Below are 22,681 nucleotides of genomic sequence, written 5' to 3' on the forward strand. Positions count from 1 at the left end.
GATTCATGAAGTTCTCCCCCTACTTCTACAGCACATTGTACTAGTAAAAATAATGAAAAAAAATGTTATATAAACATAGGTCCAAAAACGCTTTGTTAGCGAGTTTACAGCTAGCGAAAGATTTCGCCTGAATTCCTGGGTAAAGAGTAAAATAAAGCCATACTGAACTTTTTGGAAAGGTTAATTAAGTAAGAAATAATCGTGGATTCTTATGTATTTTTACCTGATAAAGCTAATAAAATAGGTTTTCAGAACTGTACCTGTAGTAGTTTTTGAGGGATTCAGGGTTAAATGCAAAAAATTGGGGCAACGAAACAATGTTTTTTTAAGTTTGATGTACAATAACTTTGTTAAATTTGGTAATAAATACATAAAATCAACAAACATTAATTGTAGAGATTTAATTCTGAGAAAATTGATATAATCAAAGTCTAAAAATAAAACAGAAATAAGTACTAGTTTTAAGCAAAATTAATCAGGTTGGGCCAACCGTACGCACCTTTTTATAATAATGTTCGAAAATGAGGCCATCATTATCAATACATTTTGCAGCACGTTTGTGTATTGCTTTTGTTGCGTTTCTTAATTTTTCAGGACTTCCCTGTATCTGCACAGCCGAATCCATAATACGGGCAATTAATTCATCACGAGAATTCACTTTTGTCTTGTATACAATGTCTTTCATCCATCCCCAGATGCAATAATCCAATGGAGATAGATCTGGTGATCTTGGTGGCCAAGGGTGAGGCCCTCCACGACCAATCCAGTGTCCAGGAAATTGATGATTTAAGTAAGCAGAAACGGCACGTGAAAAAGTGGGGGAGGTGCTCTGTCATGCTGGAAGTACAAATTTTGTCTGAGATGTAAAGGAACATTCTCTAACAGCTGCGGCAACTCTTCTTGAAGGAAATGTAAATAGAACTCAGCATTTAGGCGTCCAGGTAATATGAAAGGTCCAATCAGCCGATTGTGCAAAAGGCCACACCAGACATTGACGCTAAATCGGTGTTGAAAGTTCTGTTCCACTACCTCATGTGGATTTTATTCTGCCCATGAGTGTTCATTGTGCAAGTTATTGACACCATCCCGAGTGAATTGTGCCTCATCCGTAAACAAAATACGCTTGTAGAGTTGATTATTAATATTCAAAAAAGTTACAAAAACTCCAAGCGAAGCGGACCATCCCCTAGCTGTAGATGTTGAACCTTTTGTTTATGAAACGGATAAAATTTGTTTCGATTAAGTGACCTCCACACCGTTGACTGCGAAACTCCTATCCCGCCTAGAAATACGTCGTTGTACTTACACCTGGACTGCGATGAACAGCATTAATAACAATATCATCATCAAGTTGGACAGCTCGTTCATAATTGGTTCTAGTACTTGGTAGTGATCCTGTTTCCCGAAGAGTACGAAAAGTTCCTGAAATTGTTTTGGTATCTGGAATCCTCCTATTAGGGTAACGTAGTTCATATTCTTCTACAGCAGCTCTAGCATTACCATTACAACAACCCAAAATAAAAACCATATCAGCGTATTCCTCTGATGTAAATAAGTAAGGCATTTTTTCGCTGAATAAACAATCGAATTATAACTCACAGAAAAAATTGCATTTAATAACACGATCACAGAACCCGATCCTCCTGCTTGTAGCTTGCAAAACACCACTAATACACAGTTCTAACGTAACAGTACAGAATACCATTTTGATCAGCTGTTATTCTTGCGTTACCAACTTAGAAATTAATGAAACAAAAAACTGCATTTCGATGATTAGTAAATAATGGGAAAATGTTTGCTTCATTTATTTTCGAACATTTGATGTAAATTTTTATTTAACAAAAAAAAATACAACGTAATAAAACATGATATTTTTATTTACAAACAAATTTATTTAACAGTTTAATCTTGTTTTCTCAATTTATCTCATCATTAAGGAACAAACATTGGTACTTTGGGATTATACCCGACCACAACCCAGACATGAATCGTTATTTGACATTTTGCTTCTACTGATTACTAGATTAGCGTAGAACAATATTTCTTCAATATAAAACAGGAATTGTCTTATCGCAAAACCCCCTCCCCATCTTCAGACAGAGGTCAAAGTCGAGCAACGTGATTGCAGAGTCTCGCCGCCCGTTCAGCTGGTGCGTCGCTTTGTTGTACTTCCGTGTTTTAGCTCTACATTTCTCCAAACACAAAACTTCAATAAAAAACAAACATTACCAAACTAAAACTAAACTCTTTATTGAAAAAACACTCAAAACTTGTTTTTATTCTTGATCACACTCCCGCCACCCAAAATGCGAGTGCCCCCGGCCATCAGCGCGAAGCAGCACCTTCGGTGCTGCCCCGCGCTGATGTTGACGAAAGAAAAAACATCCCTCGAGATAGTACCTATCAGTAAAATATCAAATTCTAGAGGGGCTGATCAGAAATATAAATTGAATTGTAATGGAAAGGCAATAAATTATGTACCGTGTAAATCATGTGATGCCGCGCGGCCTGCCGTAATCGGGATTCTCGAGAAAGATAAGATAACAGCGACAACAATACCGATCACAATACCTGGAAATGCTTGTAATTTTGTAATTAAAGAGTTGTTTTTTTTTCATTCTATCATGTTTGTTTCTATAAATTTATATTTTCGTGTTCTTCATACTGGTGTGGTCGGTATAATCCCAAAGTACCCAAACATTTTGTTTTTGTTTTATTTTAACTAAATACCGTAACGGTATTTCTTTACAGCTATTAATGTATTATACTGAATAAAATCGATTTTTTGGTACTTATTTCTGATTTAATTTAGAGTTTGATTATATCAATTTTTCTCAGAATTAAATTCTCTACAATTTAATGTTTGTTGATTTTATGTATTTATTACCAATTTAACAAAGTTATTGTACATCAAACTTAAAAAAACATTGTTTCGTGCCCCAAATTTTTTGCATTTAAAACCCTGAATCCCCTCAAAAACTACTACAGGTACAGTTCTGAAACCTATTTTATTAGCTTTATCAGGTAAAAATACATAAGAAATCCACAATATTTCTTACTTAATTAACCTTTCCAAAAGTTCATATGGCTTTATTTACTCTTTAACCCAGGAATTCAGGCGAAATCTTTCGCTAGCTGTAACTCGCTAACAAAGCGTTTTCGGACCTATGTTTATATAAACATTTTTTCATTATTTTTACTAGTACAATGTGCTGTAGAAGTGGGGGGAGAACTTCATGAATCACCCTGTATATTAACTTTTTCAGTATTTTTTTGATTGTGGCAATAAGGCAAACTCGACATTAGTATCGGAAATATAATTCACTTGTACAAGCAGTGGTCATACACCTGCAAAGCCTGCTGAAATGCATGCTATAATATAGGAGACTATGTCTTTAATGTTTTACTACACAAATTTTTATCAAAATCGTCTTGCACGTTTTTTGAGGTAACATACGTTTTTTAATGAGCCCACCTATAATTAGTGGATTCTGTAATTCAGCCGTAACATTGATAAAGCTCCAAAAATAGGTGTGGCCTAAGAATAAAAGTTGTAATATAGTACAGTAGACACCTGACGATGGCATCTTTGATGTCGAAAGGCCTCGTGTTAAAATATAAAAATTATTAGAGAATTACGAGTTTTTTTTTTTAGAAAATAATAGAAAAAATAGTAGACTACGTCTAAAATGTGTACACAATGTTTTATTAAAATTGGCTTGTAAGTTTTTGGGGTACGGGACCATCCATAGGCTTTTCTTACGTTAACCTTTAAGATTTAGTAGTACAGTCCAGGAGATAGCTGCATCAAATGGTGGTTATAAAAATATAAAGTAGATTTTATTTATCTGTATAAGAATTCTAGTTAGAGTCTATAGAGTTTGTTTTGTATTTGTTATATTTATAAAAAATTAATGAATTTTTTAAACGGCATTGGTTCAGGAACTACGTTAAGATTAGTGTCTTAGGATTTGTTCATTCTATGGATAGAATCTATGGACAATTTTACAATGTTGGTTATAAAACCTATTTAACAAAATCAACTTGTGGGCTACCATACTTAAACTTATTTGAAATTATTTCTTGGCAGTTTATAATGATTTCAGTATACTAAATACACATTTCTTACTATACAAGTCCAATACACAGACTAGCAGACATACAGCTTTTTAACCATTAAACATCAAAATCGATAGGGTTCTTACTAGATCCATGAGAAAACCATGTACCACGCTCGAAGTCTCTTATCAGTGTTATCCTACAGACAATATGATTTTAATAAGGTGTTGTCAGGTCCTTAATAATTTACAAAACAATATAAAAATAGAAAAAACAAACTTACTTGGCCTTTAGAGGAGCTGGTTTGATGGGATCTTTCTTCAATAGACCTGCACCCCTGTTTCTGGTGTTTGGTTGGGTATTTGTGGTGATGTCACCCAGGGCAGCTCGCCTAGGCCCGGCAAGAGTGTTTATTTTTCCTTTAAGAGCATTTGAGACATTTTCTTGGTCCAGTGCTCTGGTCTGAAAATATTACAATTTAGTGAATTCCACAATTTATCTATTATTGATCTACCCAAGGAATTTGTTGAAATTTAAGGATTCATACCTTGTTTCAGAATAAAAAACCATGACTGAAACCTTTACTGTAGGCTAATTTACTACAACATAGATGTATCTTATGCGCAAGTCAGATTTTAAAAAATTGCACCATGAGAGATAGATACCTATTGCTTCAAAATCTCAAAATGCCAGTTTTCATAAATGTATAATAAAATGAAGGATACATAATTTAGACATTTTCCTGTAAATTTGTTAAGTATTTTATCATATCTTACTCTAATTGGAATAATAGCATAGTTACTTTATTCCTTTATCAGGAATTTTAACCCTAAAAAGTGCATTTTTTACACAAATCTCATTAAAAACTTTGTACACATTTGTAAGCCATTAAAGTTAGTTGAAAGCTTTCAGTTGTACAAATATAATTTGTTGAAAAGAGTTTGATTTAAGATATGGTGCAAGATTCATTACTGTAGTATTGCACATTTTGGAGATGACCTAATGACTTTCTACAACTAGCTCATGCACCTGAAAAGAAATGGCCACCTCTCCAAAATAGAATTTAAGATAAAATTTATTAAAATCTCGTTTTGAACTATAACTCATGTGGGAATAAAATAAAAATTTGTTTAAAAATAAAACTAGTCAAGCAGCCTGAAAATGATTTTTTATCATTTCATAGAATTGACCTCAAGAAGTACATGGTTACCCCACGGCTCTTGGGATTAGTTATTTCCCCATTTTATTGAAAATTTACACCTGTGTTCCTATACCCAATAGTAGATATATAATGCATATTCTATTATCCAATTCTTCCCTTTTTAGAGGGTGTTGACTATTCCCAACAGGCACCCCATCACGGGATAGCATGACCCACACTAATAAAAGTTATCTGATTTTTACGTTTTTTCTGAAACATGTTTACCAATAATAATAATAATAATAATAATACTTTTTATTGTGTCAACAATTATAAAAATTGCATACAATCGTCAAACCAATGTAGGTATAATTCTAGAAAACACACTAAACAATTATTATCAACCCTCCTTGCTTGGGAGGGGGGGGGAGTTGGGAGAGAGCCCCCACTAAATGACAGGACTAGCGTGTTAAACTAAAAACGTACAAATATGTAAGCACAGAAGATATCATTAACACGTTCCCGAATGGTACATGTGATCTTTCATAACTGCCTTTGTGTACCCGATCATATAAATATCGGGGTTTTGTAAAGTGTGTTGTGCACCCAATGGAGTACACGTTGCAATGTATTTCCTTATTGAGTTTTTATTGTTTGCCTGTTTTGATGGTTTGTTAAATTTGATCCCTATCTTAAATAAATACCTCAGACTATCGTGTATCCCATCGGACGCGTTTGTTTAAAGGAAATTAATTTTTTTTTAGGTACACAGAGAAACAATGAAAAAACATTGAAATAATAATTAAGTTAGAGTACAATAAACGGACGCCGTTTTTATATTGATTAGTATAATCATTTATACATTCAAATTTCGAATACAAGTCTATCAATCATATCAACCTTCTCAGCACTGTTACATCAATGTGTGTAAAGAATGCCTTTGTGGTAGTGAATTGACTTACTGTATAACAAATTTAGTAATGAAATAATAGATGAAGGTACTTATAAAAAGTGGTTAACTATCGATAGGTGTTCAATAGAAACAATAAATCAGAAAAAAGCACCAGAAATTGTATTGTGATTTTTAGAAACATATTTAAGGCTATTAAAATACATAAATTTATAATTAATCAGCAAAAGGAACACTACAGTGAAATAAACAAAAATTTAACAGAAGGCCATGTATTAATTAATTGTGATTTGGTAAAAGATTATTCCTTCATCATACGAGTTGAGATAAAATCCTTTCTCTGGACAGCTAACCAAGCTGCCCTACAACCCTTCATTACTTATTACAAACTGATGGGAAAATTGAAACATCTTGAATATATTTCATATCAGATTGTCTGGAACAAAACTCAGTTGCCTTTATAATTTCTAGAAAAAAGACTTTGCAAATTTTTGAAGTAGACTATGCTTTTTCCTATTAAAAAGATCACCCTTCTGTGATGACTTCACCACTCAGTACAAGGATTAAAAAAGGTTTCTAATTATGTTTGCTTAAAGGAAGTTTTGGGATTGAAGTCGAGTGGCAATTATTTGAAACATCTTATTTTAGTCCGGATAAATCTCTTAAATGTATGTCAGTTCACCAAGTAACATCAACTGGTTTAGAATATATCACTTCTGGTTTTGTAACTGTAAGCAAATGAAAATTCTTAGAGGCTGGGATATAGCTTATTGAGACAAAAACTAACATGTATAAACATTTTACATCAAAAAGGTGTATACCAAGAGATGTATTATATGTGCTAGGAAACACAGCTACAGTATAATAAGCAGCCACCAACACAATCAGATGATGATTATCGATACTATCAAATACGACATTTGACCTTTAGATATTCACAAATAATCATTGCTAGCTTTCTTATTTAGACTGGTGATGTTATTACCAGCTGTTGCTAGTGACGTCATTACAAGCTATTGCTATTTTGTTTATGTAAGAGGAGGCTAGTTACAACAAGAACAATGGTGATGAATATGCAAATATTGGCTCAAAATGTTTTTATTAACTCTGAGCAATGTTTTTAAATGGTAGCAAAAAGAAGCTAGCTCCTAAAAAAAAAAAAACAAAGTACTGTATCCTGTTTGTAATGTGAAGATAAAAACTAGAACTAAAGGTGGAAATCAAAATAGTGTTTCATAACAAGAAGTCAGAACAAATACGATGTTGCAAAAAACTCACTTGAGAAAACTTTTTTGAACATTCTGAATTGGGTATTACGAATATACCGAAAATCACATACTATTTTAGTTTAAAATAAAATAAACTACGAATTTTAATGAATTAATGTAGTTTTTACGGCATCAGTATCTGCAGGAATAATATTTCAGATTGGCTAGAGTAATCGTAAGTACTACGCTGCCCAGAAAGACTTTAAGTAAAGTTTAATTATTTGATCTGAAACAAATACATTTCTTTTACATATAAAAGAATAACTGATCTATATTAACATTTTTAAAGGGTAGACTTTAATAAGCGGCCTACACTTGTTATTCAGTTGTTTTTATCGGAAGGAATAATTATATATTACAATTTTATTTAACTTAGCATATGATTTTAACTTATTAGTTATAGTAAGTTTAATGTAAACAATAAACATCAAGAAGTAACTAATATTTTGAGACTTTGTAAATGGCGATGAACATGAGGAAAATACGAGAGATATTTTTCACAATTGAAGAGATTTGTTTACGTGGCTTTGGCTCCTGGTAACCCATGAGGAGAATTCTTTTCTCTATTTCAAAAATCAGTTACTCATTGATATCAAGCTTGGCAAGTCACAAATATTGTAAGGTTTCTTTGATATCTAATTCTAGGCCATATAGTTGGTTTTGTTAGGTTAGGTTTAAATTTGTTTTTAAAATTGTAATGTACGAGGTTTTTCTTGTTACGGTAATTTATTATTACTCTTATTGTTTAAGAGTTTTACATATCAAAGTAGGATAATATATTAAATTGTTCGATAAAAACAACCGAATAACGTGTAGGCGGCTTATTAAAGTCTCCCATTTTTAAAGCCTAAAACGCTGTTCAGCTTGACATCATCATTCAAAAATTTATTCAAAACAAAAACGTGTTTGCAAATAAATTTAAAATTAAAATTGGGTTTTGTTATTGACTAATGGTGGCAAGAACAGTGACGTACATGTCTTCTTTGTTTCATAAGCAGTCACATTTATCCTTAAAAATAAATAAGGTAAGTAAATGTTATTGTAATTATATTCTTAAATATTAATTTGTAAATTATGATATATTTATTTCTACGATTGAAAACTAGCCAAACCATATTGTTCTTTTAAATATCTGTTACGTTATTTTGTACGACAACTTGCTTTCAGTCCTTGGGATGGTCATGAATATTATGGATTCCATATCATTCGATAATCATCATCCGATTGTGTTGGTGGTCGCTTATTATATTGCTACCACCAGGACTAGCAAAGTAATTTTGAACCACGTAGTACTATTACTTCACAGGGTAGACATTCATAGCACTTAAAAATGCATGAATGGATCAGCACCAATAATCATAATTTCTTGTTGATACATATATTATGCAAGATGATCAGCAAGGCACTCACTTCTGAGACGAGCTTTTAAAGATTTCTTTGTTTATAAAAACATTTTGAGCCAATATTTGCGTATTAATTACCATTGTTCTTGTCATTGTCACTAACCTTCTCCTACATTAACGAAATAACAACAGCTGGTAATGACATCATTAGTCTAAATAAAGAAAGCTGGCAATGATTAATTATAAATAACTACCCGGGTAGGGTACGATAAGCGGACCCGGTTTTTTATATCGAAATTTGGCAAATGATATTGCTTAATCATAACCATCAATATAATCAACCGATACAGATTAATTATTTTGAATAATTAACTTAAATAATCTATATTAACAGCTGTAAACACTTTTAAATAATACACGGGTACTAGCTATTTCAATTTTACATAAGTAAACATTTGATTACAAAAAGGCAGTCAATTTTAGAAAACTACACATTGCTTTGAAAGTTGATAAGACATGTTTTTCGTGGCTTCAACATGTTGGAATCATACCGAAAAAAACCCATTAGGCTACGTGAAATTTGTGGGAAAGAAACAGCCTGTAATTTGTGAGAGGAGCAAATATGGTCGTCTTCAGTTTTCCTAATTTTGGTTGTAGTAATTTGTTTGATCACTGTAAATGGGTAGGGTACGATAAGCGGACCCGGTTTTTTATATCGAAATTGGCAAACGATATTACTTAATCACAACCATCGATATATAATCAATCGATTCTGATTAATTATTTTGAACCATTAACTTAAATAATCTACACCAACAGCTGTAAACACTTTCAAATAATACTCGTAATAATATTTCAATTATTTATAAGTAACATTTTATTATTAAAAATGACAGTCAATTTTAGAAAACTAAACGGCATTGCTTTGAAAGATGATAAGACATGTTTTTTTTACTTCAACATGTTGGACTCGTACCGAAAAACCCATTATGTGAAATTTGTGGGAAAGAAACAACTGCAACTGTTAGAGGAGCAAATATGGTTGAACCTAATTTTGGTTATAATAATTTGTTTGATCACTGTAAATATTAAATTCATATTTTAATTTAAAACATATGATTGTTATTGAGGACTATGGATACTTTTATATCGATTGATAGTGTAGGATTTGAGATGCGAATATTAGGTATCGATGATTACATTCTTTGATATAAAAAACCGGATCCGCTTATCGTACCCTACCCCTGTAAATATTAAATTCATATGATTGTTATTGAGGACTATAGATATTTTATATCGATTGATAGTCTAGGACTTGATATGCGAATATTAGGTATCGATGATTACATTATTCGATATATAAAAAACCGGGTCCGTTTATCGTACCCTACCCAACTAGCCTATAGGTAAAATGTCATACTCGATAGTATCAACATTTAAAGTCGATAATCATACAATTGTGTTAGTGGCCGCTTATTATGCTGTAGCCGCCCACCCAAGTGAAATTGTTTGTGAAAACCAGTCTGAGTATGGGCCTTATAAGTATATGACGTAAACCTAGGCTAGCTGCCTTTTAGATGAATAAAGGGATCAAAATTATTTGTAATTATATATATAGTAGGAAAGATATAATTGGATTAAGATAATAATGGTGGACACTAGAATTGAATTGAAACACAGTTAAAAATCTGGAATAATAGCATTTTTAAATTATAACAGATACCTTTTTTCATACTTCCTTTATAACAGCCTATTATTTAACTTTACTTGAGCTTGACAGTAGAAAAAATAAATGTCAATAATAATCAGTTATTTTATAACTGTTATTACTGATACTTCAATTTAAAATCATCAATCAATTTATTATTAATTTTATACGCAGCCTGCATAGACATGATAAATCATGAACTTTACAAGACAAATTATGTCCATACTAGAGCTAGGTTATTAGAGTACTTTGGGCTCAACTAATGATATTAAAGAGAAATTAGTAGAATAGCAAAACAAAACGTGTAGCCTAGGTGACTATAACAATTATTAGTATGTTACAAGAAGGTTCTATTAAAATTTTGCCTAACTTTCGTTGACACACACAATTAAGAACCACTTACCACGTTTGTGTTTCTAGCTCGTAAAGCCATTCGTACTATTTGATGACTTCTTGGATGATAAAATTATTAGATTTAACGATAGATGATCTACAAAATACTTTACAATTAGATTTTTAAATAATATTCAATCCACCAGGGCTTCAAAATGTTCGTTAGGTTTCAAGTAGGAGCCAAATATTAATATGACGACTTTTTTGTTGTAGAATACGGTTTGCTATTGGTTGAAAATTACCGACAATGAAAATCATAGACAGACGGACGAAAAACTGTTCCCAATAAACACAATCATATTAATAATATATTAGAGAGCGAATACTATAAGGAAGTGACACAACTTATAGTATTAGTTCTATTCCCATATTTACGTTCATTTACTTATATTCAGGGCATGATATTTGGAACCTATAATAACTTGTTACATAATGCAATCACACCATAAAAATCAGTCTAATAATTAAGAAATCTTATGGAATTTATATAAATCAAAAAAATTCTAAACTACATATAAAATTAGAAAATGATAAATATGCATTAAATATATATATATATATATATATATATATGTATGTATATATATATGTATATAGTTGTCTTAGCATGTCATGCTTTGTATGTATGAATGGAATAAATTAATAATCTTCCGTTGATAAGTCTCTTCCATCGCAGGATATTTTAGTTCCGAGTTTTTTTATGACTTTTTCACCTCAGAACAAGAAACCGCTCAAACATCTAGTTTGGGTTAAGCAAGACACGCATGTATGACAGAAATTCCACACAAAAGAGAGTGATTTTGTGCTCCTCCCTTGGTTGAGTAGCGAGATCATATCTCGATATTTGTAAATAAAAATAATAAAAAAATGCGTACGTTTCTCAGACTTGTTTCCTGATTTACAGAGCAATTCAATGTCTAACATCATACGTATGACTAATTACATAACTAAATAAAATAAATAATCCCTATAAGCTAGAAACATACAATGCTTTTAAATGGCTCTTAAAAGTCAAACCAGAAAGATTCCTTACAATTTCAAAGAGGCCATTGTACTTGGTGGAACTGAAACAAGAGAAGCTTTTCAAAAGTGAAGCTGTTTATTGTGGTGGTTCTAGACTGAGAGACCTTATGTCAGAATCGCAGCCTTTCGCACGAGTCTAGACCTTAGTATATTATGGATCATACAGTTTTTCAGAAATTATGAAACTGTGGTAACCATAGTATTGGTGGGACAGCTGACGTTCAAGTTCGTGGGTGTGCTGGATGAACTTTAGAAAGAGAAATAGGGTTATGAACCTCCTTATTAACCCACCGCGGTTAGGAGATCGTTGAAATTTCGAAACAAAAAATACTTTAGAACAAATCAAGACATAAAACACCTCCACTGTGATAAAGAGTAGTAGAAAGAATATCAGTTGATAAAAGACTCTGTTAATAACTGTATCTAAGCCTCGTGCCATAGACATTACATCGACGATCACGTCTAATAGTGCGGTGAATAAAACCAAGTATGCTGCTTGTTCATAGTGAATGCTATGACCAAGTAAAATAGAACAATTTCTTAATGTGTCTCTAACTGAATGTGTCTTTCAGAACGTAATTTAAAGACTCGTCCGAGATGCAGTTTATTTGGTCCATTCAATAAGTATACATTACAGTTTGAAACTTGATTATCATCTGAGCATGTATCTGTCTTCATTCCAGTTAGTTTCAATGTATACAAAACTGACGTAAGGTGCAATGTCAACCACGCCATCTTGCTTTCTGTGCCAAAGACAGTTTCTTAAGATATTTGATCTGTACATTTTCTCTCAAGTGTTGAGATTCGAGTATTGGGAGGCGAGAATTGTTTACTTCTTCGCAGTCACTTATCTCCTTTAGTTCAGCCTACTGTTCTCGACACTTGTTTCTCGAAACGCTGTTGTGGAAAATATATTTCATTAAAAAAAAACATATTTTTTGATAGATTATGCTCTATTCTTCTAGTGAGACGAGTGTTTTCGTAGAATACATTTGAATTATTTCAATAATTATGTATTAGTTTAGTATTATTATTTTATAATAGTGTGTTATATATGTGATAAACTTTTAAATTAAATTTACGTTTTATTCCTACATGTCATTACAATTGTTTACTTGTTATAAGTAGCGTTGGGTGTATAGTAAAAAATAAATAATAGATGTGCAATCCCTTTCATTTTATACTCTATGGTGATCCCTCTGTCAATAAACGTTACTACCAACGTGTTACAATAATATTGGCGGTTACATAATTTGATAAAAGTCATAACACCAGCTTTCGGCAGCTCCTCTAAAGTCTACTTACTTTCGCTAAATCAGGGCAGTTACTTCTAAACTTTCTCATAATGCACTCTGTACCTTATTGAACACAAGGGCGAAACGTACTTTATGTACTGCTCTCTCCGCTGCTTAAAAAATCTCAATCGCTTCTAACCTCTTTTGCATCAAGGTTTAGAGAGCGAGCTCTTTAATTAATAGTAAATATTGCTTATACCTTTTAGAATAAAAAAAATCCAACGTTGTATTATTGCAGTCCAGCACTATGTATGTGACTCACCGAGCTTCAGTCCTCCTAGTCTCTCGGCCGGTACTTGGGACGATTCAAGAAGTGATATATTACGACCATTGTAAAGGAGTTGTTTAGGAAAGATGAATGTTTAAGGGGAAACCCTGGTATTAGTTTATTATAACAGAAAGTTCTTATTTTTATTTTGGGCTTTGGACTTTACTTTCATGTACATCTTACATTACATCTTAAAACGACGTACATCTTGAGCTGTGCTTGCGTTCAATGATTTTGCCGAAACTCCTTGTAGACCATCCTCCATTGGATGTAAAGAGTCACTAACTACCTTTTAAAAAACTATTTCTTAAGTCCAGGATTCATTTATTAAGTTGAACTTTCACACAACTTGAGCCAAGAGAAGAATATTAAACCATTTAGTACAGAACGTACATTTAAAAATGATTCAAACTTTAAACCAGCTTATTTTTTTGAAGAGTGAAACCTTTGAGGTAAGATTTGTGGTATTGTACTCTACCAATAAGAACCTTAATATGATATACTCAACTTATGCTCTCATTAAAGATTATCTTCTGACTCCTTGCGAGAAATCCTCTGGACACGGCAAAAAATGGCATTTACTTCAAAAAGGATTTTTATAGGTGCGCTTGGTTTATTTATTATGTACCAAGTTTTATTACTTTACCTGTAATCGTTCGGAAATTATCAAGCCCACGCGAGACTTTTATACACCCCGTATTATACATACAGATTGATAGACAAAAACCATTTTTAGACAATACATATGTATTGTATGTTTTACAGTATTTTATGTTTTTTATGGCTGCTGTATCAACCTCATAAAACAGCTTCCTGTTATAAAAATTCTTGTATCCATATTGTATATATTGTACTTGGGAATTACATTTAAATACTGATTAATGTTGTATGTATTCACTAATCCCAGCTAAAGTAATAGTAAGAAGGAAATAAGAAGTAACTGAAGTAAAAAGACATAAATCAGCCGTTACAGTGTGCTCAGGTAGCCATGACGTTCATGGCCTCTGCTCCCTATAATGTAAACGGCCCAGGACTTAGCCATCTCTTGCACTTTAAACTATGCTTTTCACACGCTGTCAATGTTAGTCTATAAACAATTTCTAATACCAATATATTTCTATATACTGATATAGCGTATATTCTGACACTGAAATTATTGAGCAGGATATAAATTATCAAGGGCCAGACATGACCTTTTTAAAATTGTGTCGTCTATTCGTCTGTCTGACCATCCATGCGATAACTGCTGATATAAAGGTTTAGAGATTTTTACTTGGTACATAGGTTACTCTTGGCAATATACTATTATGGATGTTACTGTTTAGATTTTTGTGCTTTTAATGCTGAAGCTATTTGCGATTGTTTTGAAAGTTGACGTAAACCCTGATATTCAGCATGAAATTGCGTGCGAGCTGCCGGTAATGTGTAGTTACAACATAAATACTATTTATGTTGCAAATTACACACCACTAATTATTTGTATTGTAATACATAACTAACGTATTTCTTCTGGTTTACCCATCAATTGTACCGAGATGATATCCAGGAATAACATGGTTGCGCTTGTCAGCCCTGTGGAATTGTGAAAACCGTACAAATCACCTGTTTTTTGTAGTCCCCGTCTACTTTTATATAAATAAATATATTTATATAAATGTATATAATATATATATATATACACATTTGGTGAGAAAGCCTCTATTTTCACCACACTGCTTGTAAACCTACACTTGGTATAAAGAGAAGAGTGGACAATCCTTGATAAAATCATGCACTTTTTCAAAATAATCGTTTATAATAGATTTCTCGTCTTGTTGTTTTCGGAATTTTTGGCTGAGACAGAATGACAATGGCTGATGAAGAATGTTATTGTATTATTCATTGGGCCAATGTAAAAATGCCACATGATAATTTCAAGGAAGCCAACCAGTTTCAAGTACCTCACATACCAGCATTCCCCCATTTATCGAGTTTTATAATAGTGTATAAACAGTAATTCCAATTTATTTTAAATTCGTTACTGGTGTAATCTGTCGTAAACACTGTATACTTAACCTTAACATTTTATAAAAATTTAAACCTAAATAATAATTGTTACGGCCTACTTACCGAACTTTTGCTTAAATTTTCAATCGCTGTTTAATGTTAGGTAGATTTAGATTATATTTCACATATATGGTCATGATCGCCACATGTGAGAGCAGGTTGTTGCGCGACAGGAGTGCTTAATGTTTTATTGATTGGAACTGCAATAGTGATTTGTTTTGCCGCACATAGCCTCTTGTTTGACTGTAAATAGCTATATTTTAGGAAAATAAATTAGTTTCATGTAAGTCTAATAATTTAACGAAACGTAACATATGTAATATTTGTTGGTTATTGTGAGGTTATGTCATATGTATTGAGATTCCACACGAACTCAGAATAAAACTTCTCAATGTTCGGTTATTAGTAACGCCTTCATCAAGTTTTATTAATGAACACTGAGAGCGCCAGCTACTGGGCCAACCTGTCTCATTGATAACCGCTTCCACCCCCGCACCCAGCCCATCCAGTTTATAGACCTGTCCGCTTATCAGTGAACCAGTTAATTGTCTCTGGCCGATTGATGCTTCCCAATTGAGAAACTTTTTAGTACCTTGACAAAGTGATTTAGTCATTTGTTTAACATTCAACAGACTTCTTCATTACTTAATTATATAAATTATTACTATTTATAATTATATGCAATAATTGGTAATAAATCACGGACATTTCAGCATTGGAGTGTTACAGTCTGTCCTCTTACAGATTAAATCCTGCGCTTTATTTACTTATTTATTTTTTTTTTTGCCAATGCTAGTCTAGTGCAGTAAATACTAAAGTGCAGGACTCACAAAATACCACCATGGTATTGGTAGTTGAAAAAACTGGAACGGGTAAGCCGTGCTTAGTGGGGGAAATTATAAATACCGTGAGTCTCACACACTTACGAATGGGGATGTTGCGTGGAGGTGTCTCGGGCGACTTTGCACCGCAACTGTGAGGACTGACTCTGAAAGATCGACAATTTTACTCCACAAAGACAACCACTCGGGCAAGCACCCACAAACGTTTCGAAATGTTACTCCTCTGACATCTCCGCTACAAAATAATGACTCAGTGGACTACGGATCTTCTTTCTCGTCGTTGGCACTTTCACCTCTCGTTTCACAAGTTGTGAAAAAAGTTAAAACAGAGGAACGCTCGATTCAGACGGATGATGAGTGTTTAAAGTCAAAAGACGAAATTGCTGAATAGGATCACTGAATTAAACCAGCCGCCAGTCAGCTCTTATAGACAAAATCCAGAGCCTTCAACTGGAGCTTGAAGCCAATGAACACGGTAGAATATCCTCAAGTTCTATCAAGGTCGACGTAGCAATTGGGTGTGATATTCCACATCAACATGACGCTGATTCGCAAACTGAATTGTCGTTTAATGTTCCTTCTTCTGAATGTAAGCAATGCGAAAAAGAAAAACAACGTGTTAAGTACTACGAGGACTCTAATTTTCACTTTCAGATAGAACTTGCTGCTTTCAAAAGTAAATATGAAGACTTACTCAAGCAGCACGAGGTACTTTTACAAGCACAAGGGAGGGAGAAAAGAAATGACGACAGTTTGATCGACAAAAATGTTGGTAATAGCGGACGACATTCCGATTATAAACAGGTACGATGTACTTAGGGAACCGAACATTCATGACACTCATTCGAAGGATGGTCAGAATAGGTCTGAGGAGCGTCTGAAACCTAAACGGAAACGCAACCGAAAGAAAAAAGAAGCATCTAAATACTCATCCGTCTCATTTAAGCAAAATATAATTCAAAGAGACATATTTGACCCGGCTGTTGACACTACAATGAACACCACCGACGGGGTTTGCGATGTGACGATGTGTAGTCAACCTAAGAAACTTTACGTGTTTGGAGACAGTCACGCTAGAAAACATCTCTGGTATATTGCAAAGAAAGGTGTCGCATAGTGTTTTTGTCTGTGCCAGTTCCAATGCTTCCTCTGACTACATACTGAAGAACGCTAACAGTATGGCAGAATCATTGACAAAGAACGATACAGCAGTTCTAATTGTTGGCACTAATGATGTGTCAAACTGTACCCCCAGGCATGATGACCGACCAGCTGTTACTCTGCCAGGACATCTATTGAGATTTATAAGGGCCAACCAATACACCAACTGGGTCGTCGTCTCCTTACCACACCGTTTTGACCTCCCTCCGAGATGCTACACCAACAAACTAGTGAACCAGGTTAATCACCGACTTAAGAGCCTAACTAAGGAGGGGATCAAAGTTATCGACTCTCGTCGGTGGAACGAAAGCATTTTACACGACATGGCCTTCATCTGGATGCCACGGGTAAGGAGGTTTTGTGTGGACTGATTGCACAATGTGTTTCTTCACCATTTCCTCAACGCAAAGATCAGTTGGAATGCCAACAGCCAACAACAAGCGTCGCGCTTCCAGACACTGGGAATTCGCCGGTGAAATCGGGAGTCACGGACATCATGCCTTCAGTTGACTCTTTCGGCCGCACTCCAGCCCCAGTTGAGCGAACCACTGCGACAGCGTCGCCGCCTCTGGATTCCTTGTCGGAGTTTCCTCCCCTGCAGCCCGGTAGGAGATCGATGTCGGGGACAGGGAGCCTTGGTGATGCTGACTCGGAGTATGGTTTCTGACAAGAGGATACAGTTCTCGTTAACGAACGTTTTTTAGATGTAAGCCAGCAAGTAGAGGTAACCAACCTTGTTTAGTTAATGTCCCGATTCTAGATTGTGAATGTTCTGGTATTAATGTCTCAGTCCGTAGAAATGTTCAAAACAACAAACTCAAAATTCTTCACCTAAATATTCAATATTTACGTCAAAAAATCGATGAAGTGGAGGTATTATTGGCTACCGAAAAATCCGGATATTGTTTCATTTACCGAACATGGTCTGAAAACCGATGAAATAAAAAATGTGAGTTTTGATAATTACACGCTGGTATGCTCATATTGTAGAGGAGTTCGTAAATCAGGAGGTGTTGTCATATTTTGTAAACGTGACATATCCTCTGAAGTTAATCGATCTCTCTCATCTTTCAGAAGACATGAACATGGAAGTTTGTGGGGCTAAATTCACTTTGAAACAATCATTTACTTTTCAATATTATTGGATTATATCGCTCCCCTAACGGAAGCATAAACGTCTTTTTTAACAAATCGGTAGAACTTTTTGAGCAACTAAGTAGAAAGAACAATCTGATGATCCTTGGAGACTTCAATATTGATTGGTTGGACCATTCAGTAGCTCTCCAGGACATGAACGACCTCTTACCTTGTTACGGTCTGAGACAACTAGTTAGCTCTCCCACTCGTGAGGACTTGGTCTCTGGCAGGCAGTCATTGCTGGACTGGGTGGGTGACTGACATGCCGGAGGGGGAGGGTGGCTGTTGAAGTGTTCGGAACAGGACTTTCTGACCACTTTGCTCAGCTCGTCTCGGTATTTGGCACCGTCGGGTCAGTCGTTGCCAACACACGTCCTAACCGTCAGTTAACCTCAAATAACATTTGCTTGTTGAACCTCATGTTATCCAGGGAGCCGTGGAATGACATAAAATCAGTTCCTGCCAGCAGATAATACATTTGATAGATTTTTACAAACTTTTAGTTATAATTTTGAAGTCGCTTGTCCTAAGAAATTAGTTAAATTAAAACATAATCACAATAATAAAAAGTGGATTACTAAAGGGTATAGTAACTTCAAGCAAAAACATTAAAATCTTTACATTTCAATTTAAGAATAAGCCCAACACAAGAGAAAAAGAATCATTATAAATGTTATAAGAAGCTTTACTCTAAAGTTATAAAAAATGCTAAGTCCAAATATATGTTTGAAACACTCTCATTATCTTCCAATAAAGGCAAAGACGCTTGGAAACTCATCAAGCCGAATGTAAGAAAAGGTTTGAGTTCGAATTCTGAATTTGAAATTGAGATTGAGGGACGTATGGTAAAGAACAAGCAAGAAATTTGTGACTCATTCAATAGGCATTTCACGACAGTGGGTGAAAAATTTGAATAAAAATCGGCACGAACCTCCTTTACAGTTCCAGGTGCAGAACTACCTGCATGATAATCCAGTATCGATGCACCCGGTGACCCCGGGGGAGGTGGTCTCTGCTGTGAAGAGGTTGAAAAACAAAACATCCTCTGGTATTGACGGTATACCAAGTAAAGTAATAAAATCTTGCATTGAAACCATAAGCCAACCTTTGTCTAACATAGTTTCAGCTTCTTTCGGACAGGGCCGGTTCCCTCGGGCACTGAAGAGCACAGTTGCGATTCCAATACACAAGGGGGGGCATTGTAATACTCTGGATTCTTATCGTCCCATTTCTCAAATTTCTACCTTTAGTAAGGTCTTCGAGCTAATTTTTCTGGCCGATTTAAAATTTTTTCTTGAGTTCGAATGAACTTCTACATAAGAAACAATTTGGATTCACGACGGGTAAAAAGTACCGGAGAGGCAATAAGTTTTTTCGTGTCGGATATTGTGACCGAGCTGGATCAAAATCGGCGGACTGTGGGGGGTTATGATGGATTTGACAAAAGCGTTCGACTGTGTCAGTCACCCACAGCTTCTGGAGTGTCTAAGGTGTCTCGGTCTGGGGCGCTTGGCTCTACAGTGGTTGAACTCTTACCTAACTCAGAGAGAGCAGTGTGTGCAGGTCGAGGGTAGTCGTTCATCGTGGGCTCCAGTCAATTTTGGTGTCCCTCAGGGTTCGATCTTGGGACCAGTACTCTACAACCTGTATGTAAACAACTTACCCCAAGCGATCCCACATAACCAGCTTGTTATGTACGCTGATGACATAGCCCTCGGGTTTTCTAGCGGGACAGTCGAGGACTTAGAAATTAATAGTCATATAGTTTTGACACAGCTGTACCAATTTTTAAATAATTTAAATTTGCATTTAAACTTCAAAAAGACAGTTTTTTTTTTTGGAATTTTCAAAACGTAATGAAAGATAATTCACCTTTTATTCTAATTAATAATTCAGTAGTACAACAAAGAAGGTGTGTCAAATATTTGGGGGTACAAATAGATGATGACCTCAGCTGGCGAACTCATATCAACTGTGTATGCCAGTCGCTGTCTTCGACTGTATTCCTCATGTCCCAACTTGCCAAATACCGTAACAAGTTTTCTTCTTAAACTTGTATACTGCTCCTCTCGTTGAGTCTCGCTTGAGATATGGCCTGCTGGTCTGGGGCTCAGCTACACTAGCACAAATTAATAGAGTGTTTGTGTTGCAAAAGCGTGCTGTTCGTGTACTTGCTGGACTGAAAAAACGAGAATCGTGCAAAATTGCTTTTAAAGAATTGAACCTCTTAAACGCTACCGTCATTGTATATTTTTGAAACAATAATGTTTGCAAAATTTAACAGTTTGTAGCAGTTACTGATGGATCCGCAGTACACGAGCACAACACCCGGGCTCGAGTAAACCTCCGCCAAACTCCACACCAGACAAGTTTGGGCAGCGGAGTTTACCGCACAATGTCGGTGCCAGGTGCTTTTGGAGACTTCCTGAACCGCTGAAGTGCATCCAAAATAAGGAAGAATTTAAAAGAAAAATTTAAAAGGAGCATTTAGTGGCGGGTTGTTTTTACACGGTGGGGAGAGTTTCTAGTATAATGATATTTTTGTTTTATTTGTTTTGTTTTTTCTTGCATTATTAGTTTGGAATTTGTAAACTTATTTTAAATCGGGCATAAACTAACAAGTGTAAAGTTGTAACACGTTTTAAAATTCTAAATTTTAAGTTTTTTTTTTTTTACAATAATTATAATTATGTAGACTAATAAAAAAATATTTAGTATAAATATTTACTGTTGTATAACCATTGTATTTTTATTGTTTTACTTTATAACTTATGTATATACAGCATGTACTTGAGACTCTGTCATACAACAAAAGTTGTCTTACGACATTAAAGGAATTTGAATTTTGAATTTTGAATTTGAATATTTTCTATAATATATTATATTATTTTATATTTGGTAAACCTTTCCAATGTTTCTTATAAAAGTATCCTTGGACTTTTTAGACTTATTCAACAACGAGCCGGATTGGTCTAGTCGTTTCACCAGATTATTGCTTTACAAGCCATTTTACAAATTCTTTAATTAATTATAAGCTTTTTTTGTTTTCTTAGGACAAGAAGCTTATAAATTGCACTTAGTCCTGTAAGAACCTTTGCGCTGCTTCTGGAGTGACAGGATATTCAGGATGGGTAAGGTTAGGGGCCGCCTCCTATTGAGATCCATGAGGAAGAATTAAGGCACACATCTCAAAGTCATGTCCCCCCGGAAGAAGGGGAGGCCAGCTCTGAACCAGCCTCTCCAGTCAAAAGTAGGCAGGGGGTGTAATACCCTTGTTGAGGTAAGTAAGAACCTCTGATGTTAGGGAACAAACCCCACCAACTCCAACAGTCATCTCCCACAGTAGACTAGACCTATCGAATTTCCCATGAACTCCAGAATCTCGACATTTGCGGTTAGTGATGTGCCTGCTCCTGGGACATCCATAAGGTTGCCCAGATTTGAAGTGACATATCGGTTTTTGCTGTGCACAGTGGTGGGTTCAAATAGAAGGTATAGACCCGCAGAATCCCCCACCCCCCCCCCCCCCCACCCCCCCCCCCCCCCACCCCCCCCCCCCCCCACCCCCCCCCCCCCCCACCCCCCCCCCCCCCCACCCCCCCCCCCCCATTTTTCAGGACAGAGCGTTTTATCCCATCAAGGGATCCAAAAAAAATTAGGTTTCTCATGTTGAGAAATTTTTTAATTGCTGGATGATGTTAAACAAAAGTATATTTTAACTAATGGAACAGTTGAAATTGTTAATTCTTTAACAGACAACCGAAATGATAGTGTTCAAATTAGTTATACCACTTTTACTCTAAATAAAACTCACAAAATGTAACAGGTAAAAATAAGTTTTAACTACTAAACCTGTTTTAATTTGTATTTAGCTGATTGTATTTACATGAAAAATTGAAAACAAAAATTACAGAAAAATATTTTACAATAGAAGAAAACTTATTGGCTTCACTGCAAACTTTCTTCCTCCTCTGGAGTGTTCTCTTCGACATTCAGAAAATTGGTGTCTTCCGCTGTGTTCGAACTTTTTAATGTTCCATGGTGGATTGGAGGAATATGCTTTAGGAGGAAGATCATGTCTCTTTTT

General features: G+C 34.8%; 1 protein-coding gene across 1 annotated transcript in view; it reads right to left on the reverse strand.

Moving 5' to 3' along the window:
* The window catches only part of LOC124355493 (G2/mitotic-specific cyclin-B2-like), a 30,652-nt gene extending 19,614 nt beyond the window's left edge, over window positions 1-11,038 (reverse strand). The window contains 2 exon segments of the mRNA XM_046806650.1: window positions 4,343-4,521; window positions 10,833-11,038. Of these exon segments, the coding sequence (XP_046662606.1) occupies window positions 4,343-4,521; window positions 10,833-10,862 (209 nt within the window). The 5' untranslated portion in view covers window positions 10,863-11,038.
* Window positions 11,039-22,681: the final 11,643 nt, after the last annotated feature.

The sequence above is a fragment of the Homalodisca vitripennis genome, chromosome 2 (assembly GCF_021130785.1).
Source record: "Homalodisca vitripennis isolate AUS2020 chromosome 2, UT_GWSS_2.1, whole genome shotgun sequence".
NCBI classification, from domain to species: Eukaryota; Metazoa; Arthropoda; class Insecta; order Hemiptera; family Cicadellidae; genus Homalodisca; species Homalodisca vitripennis.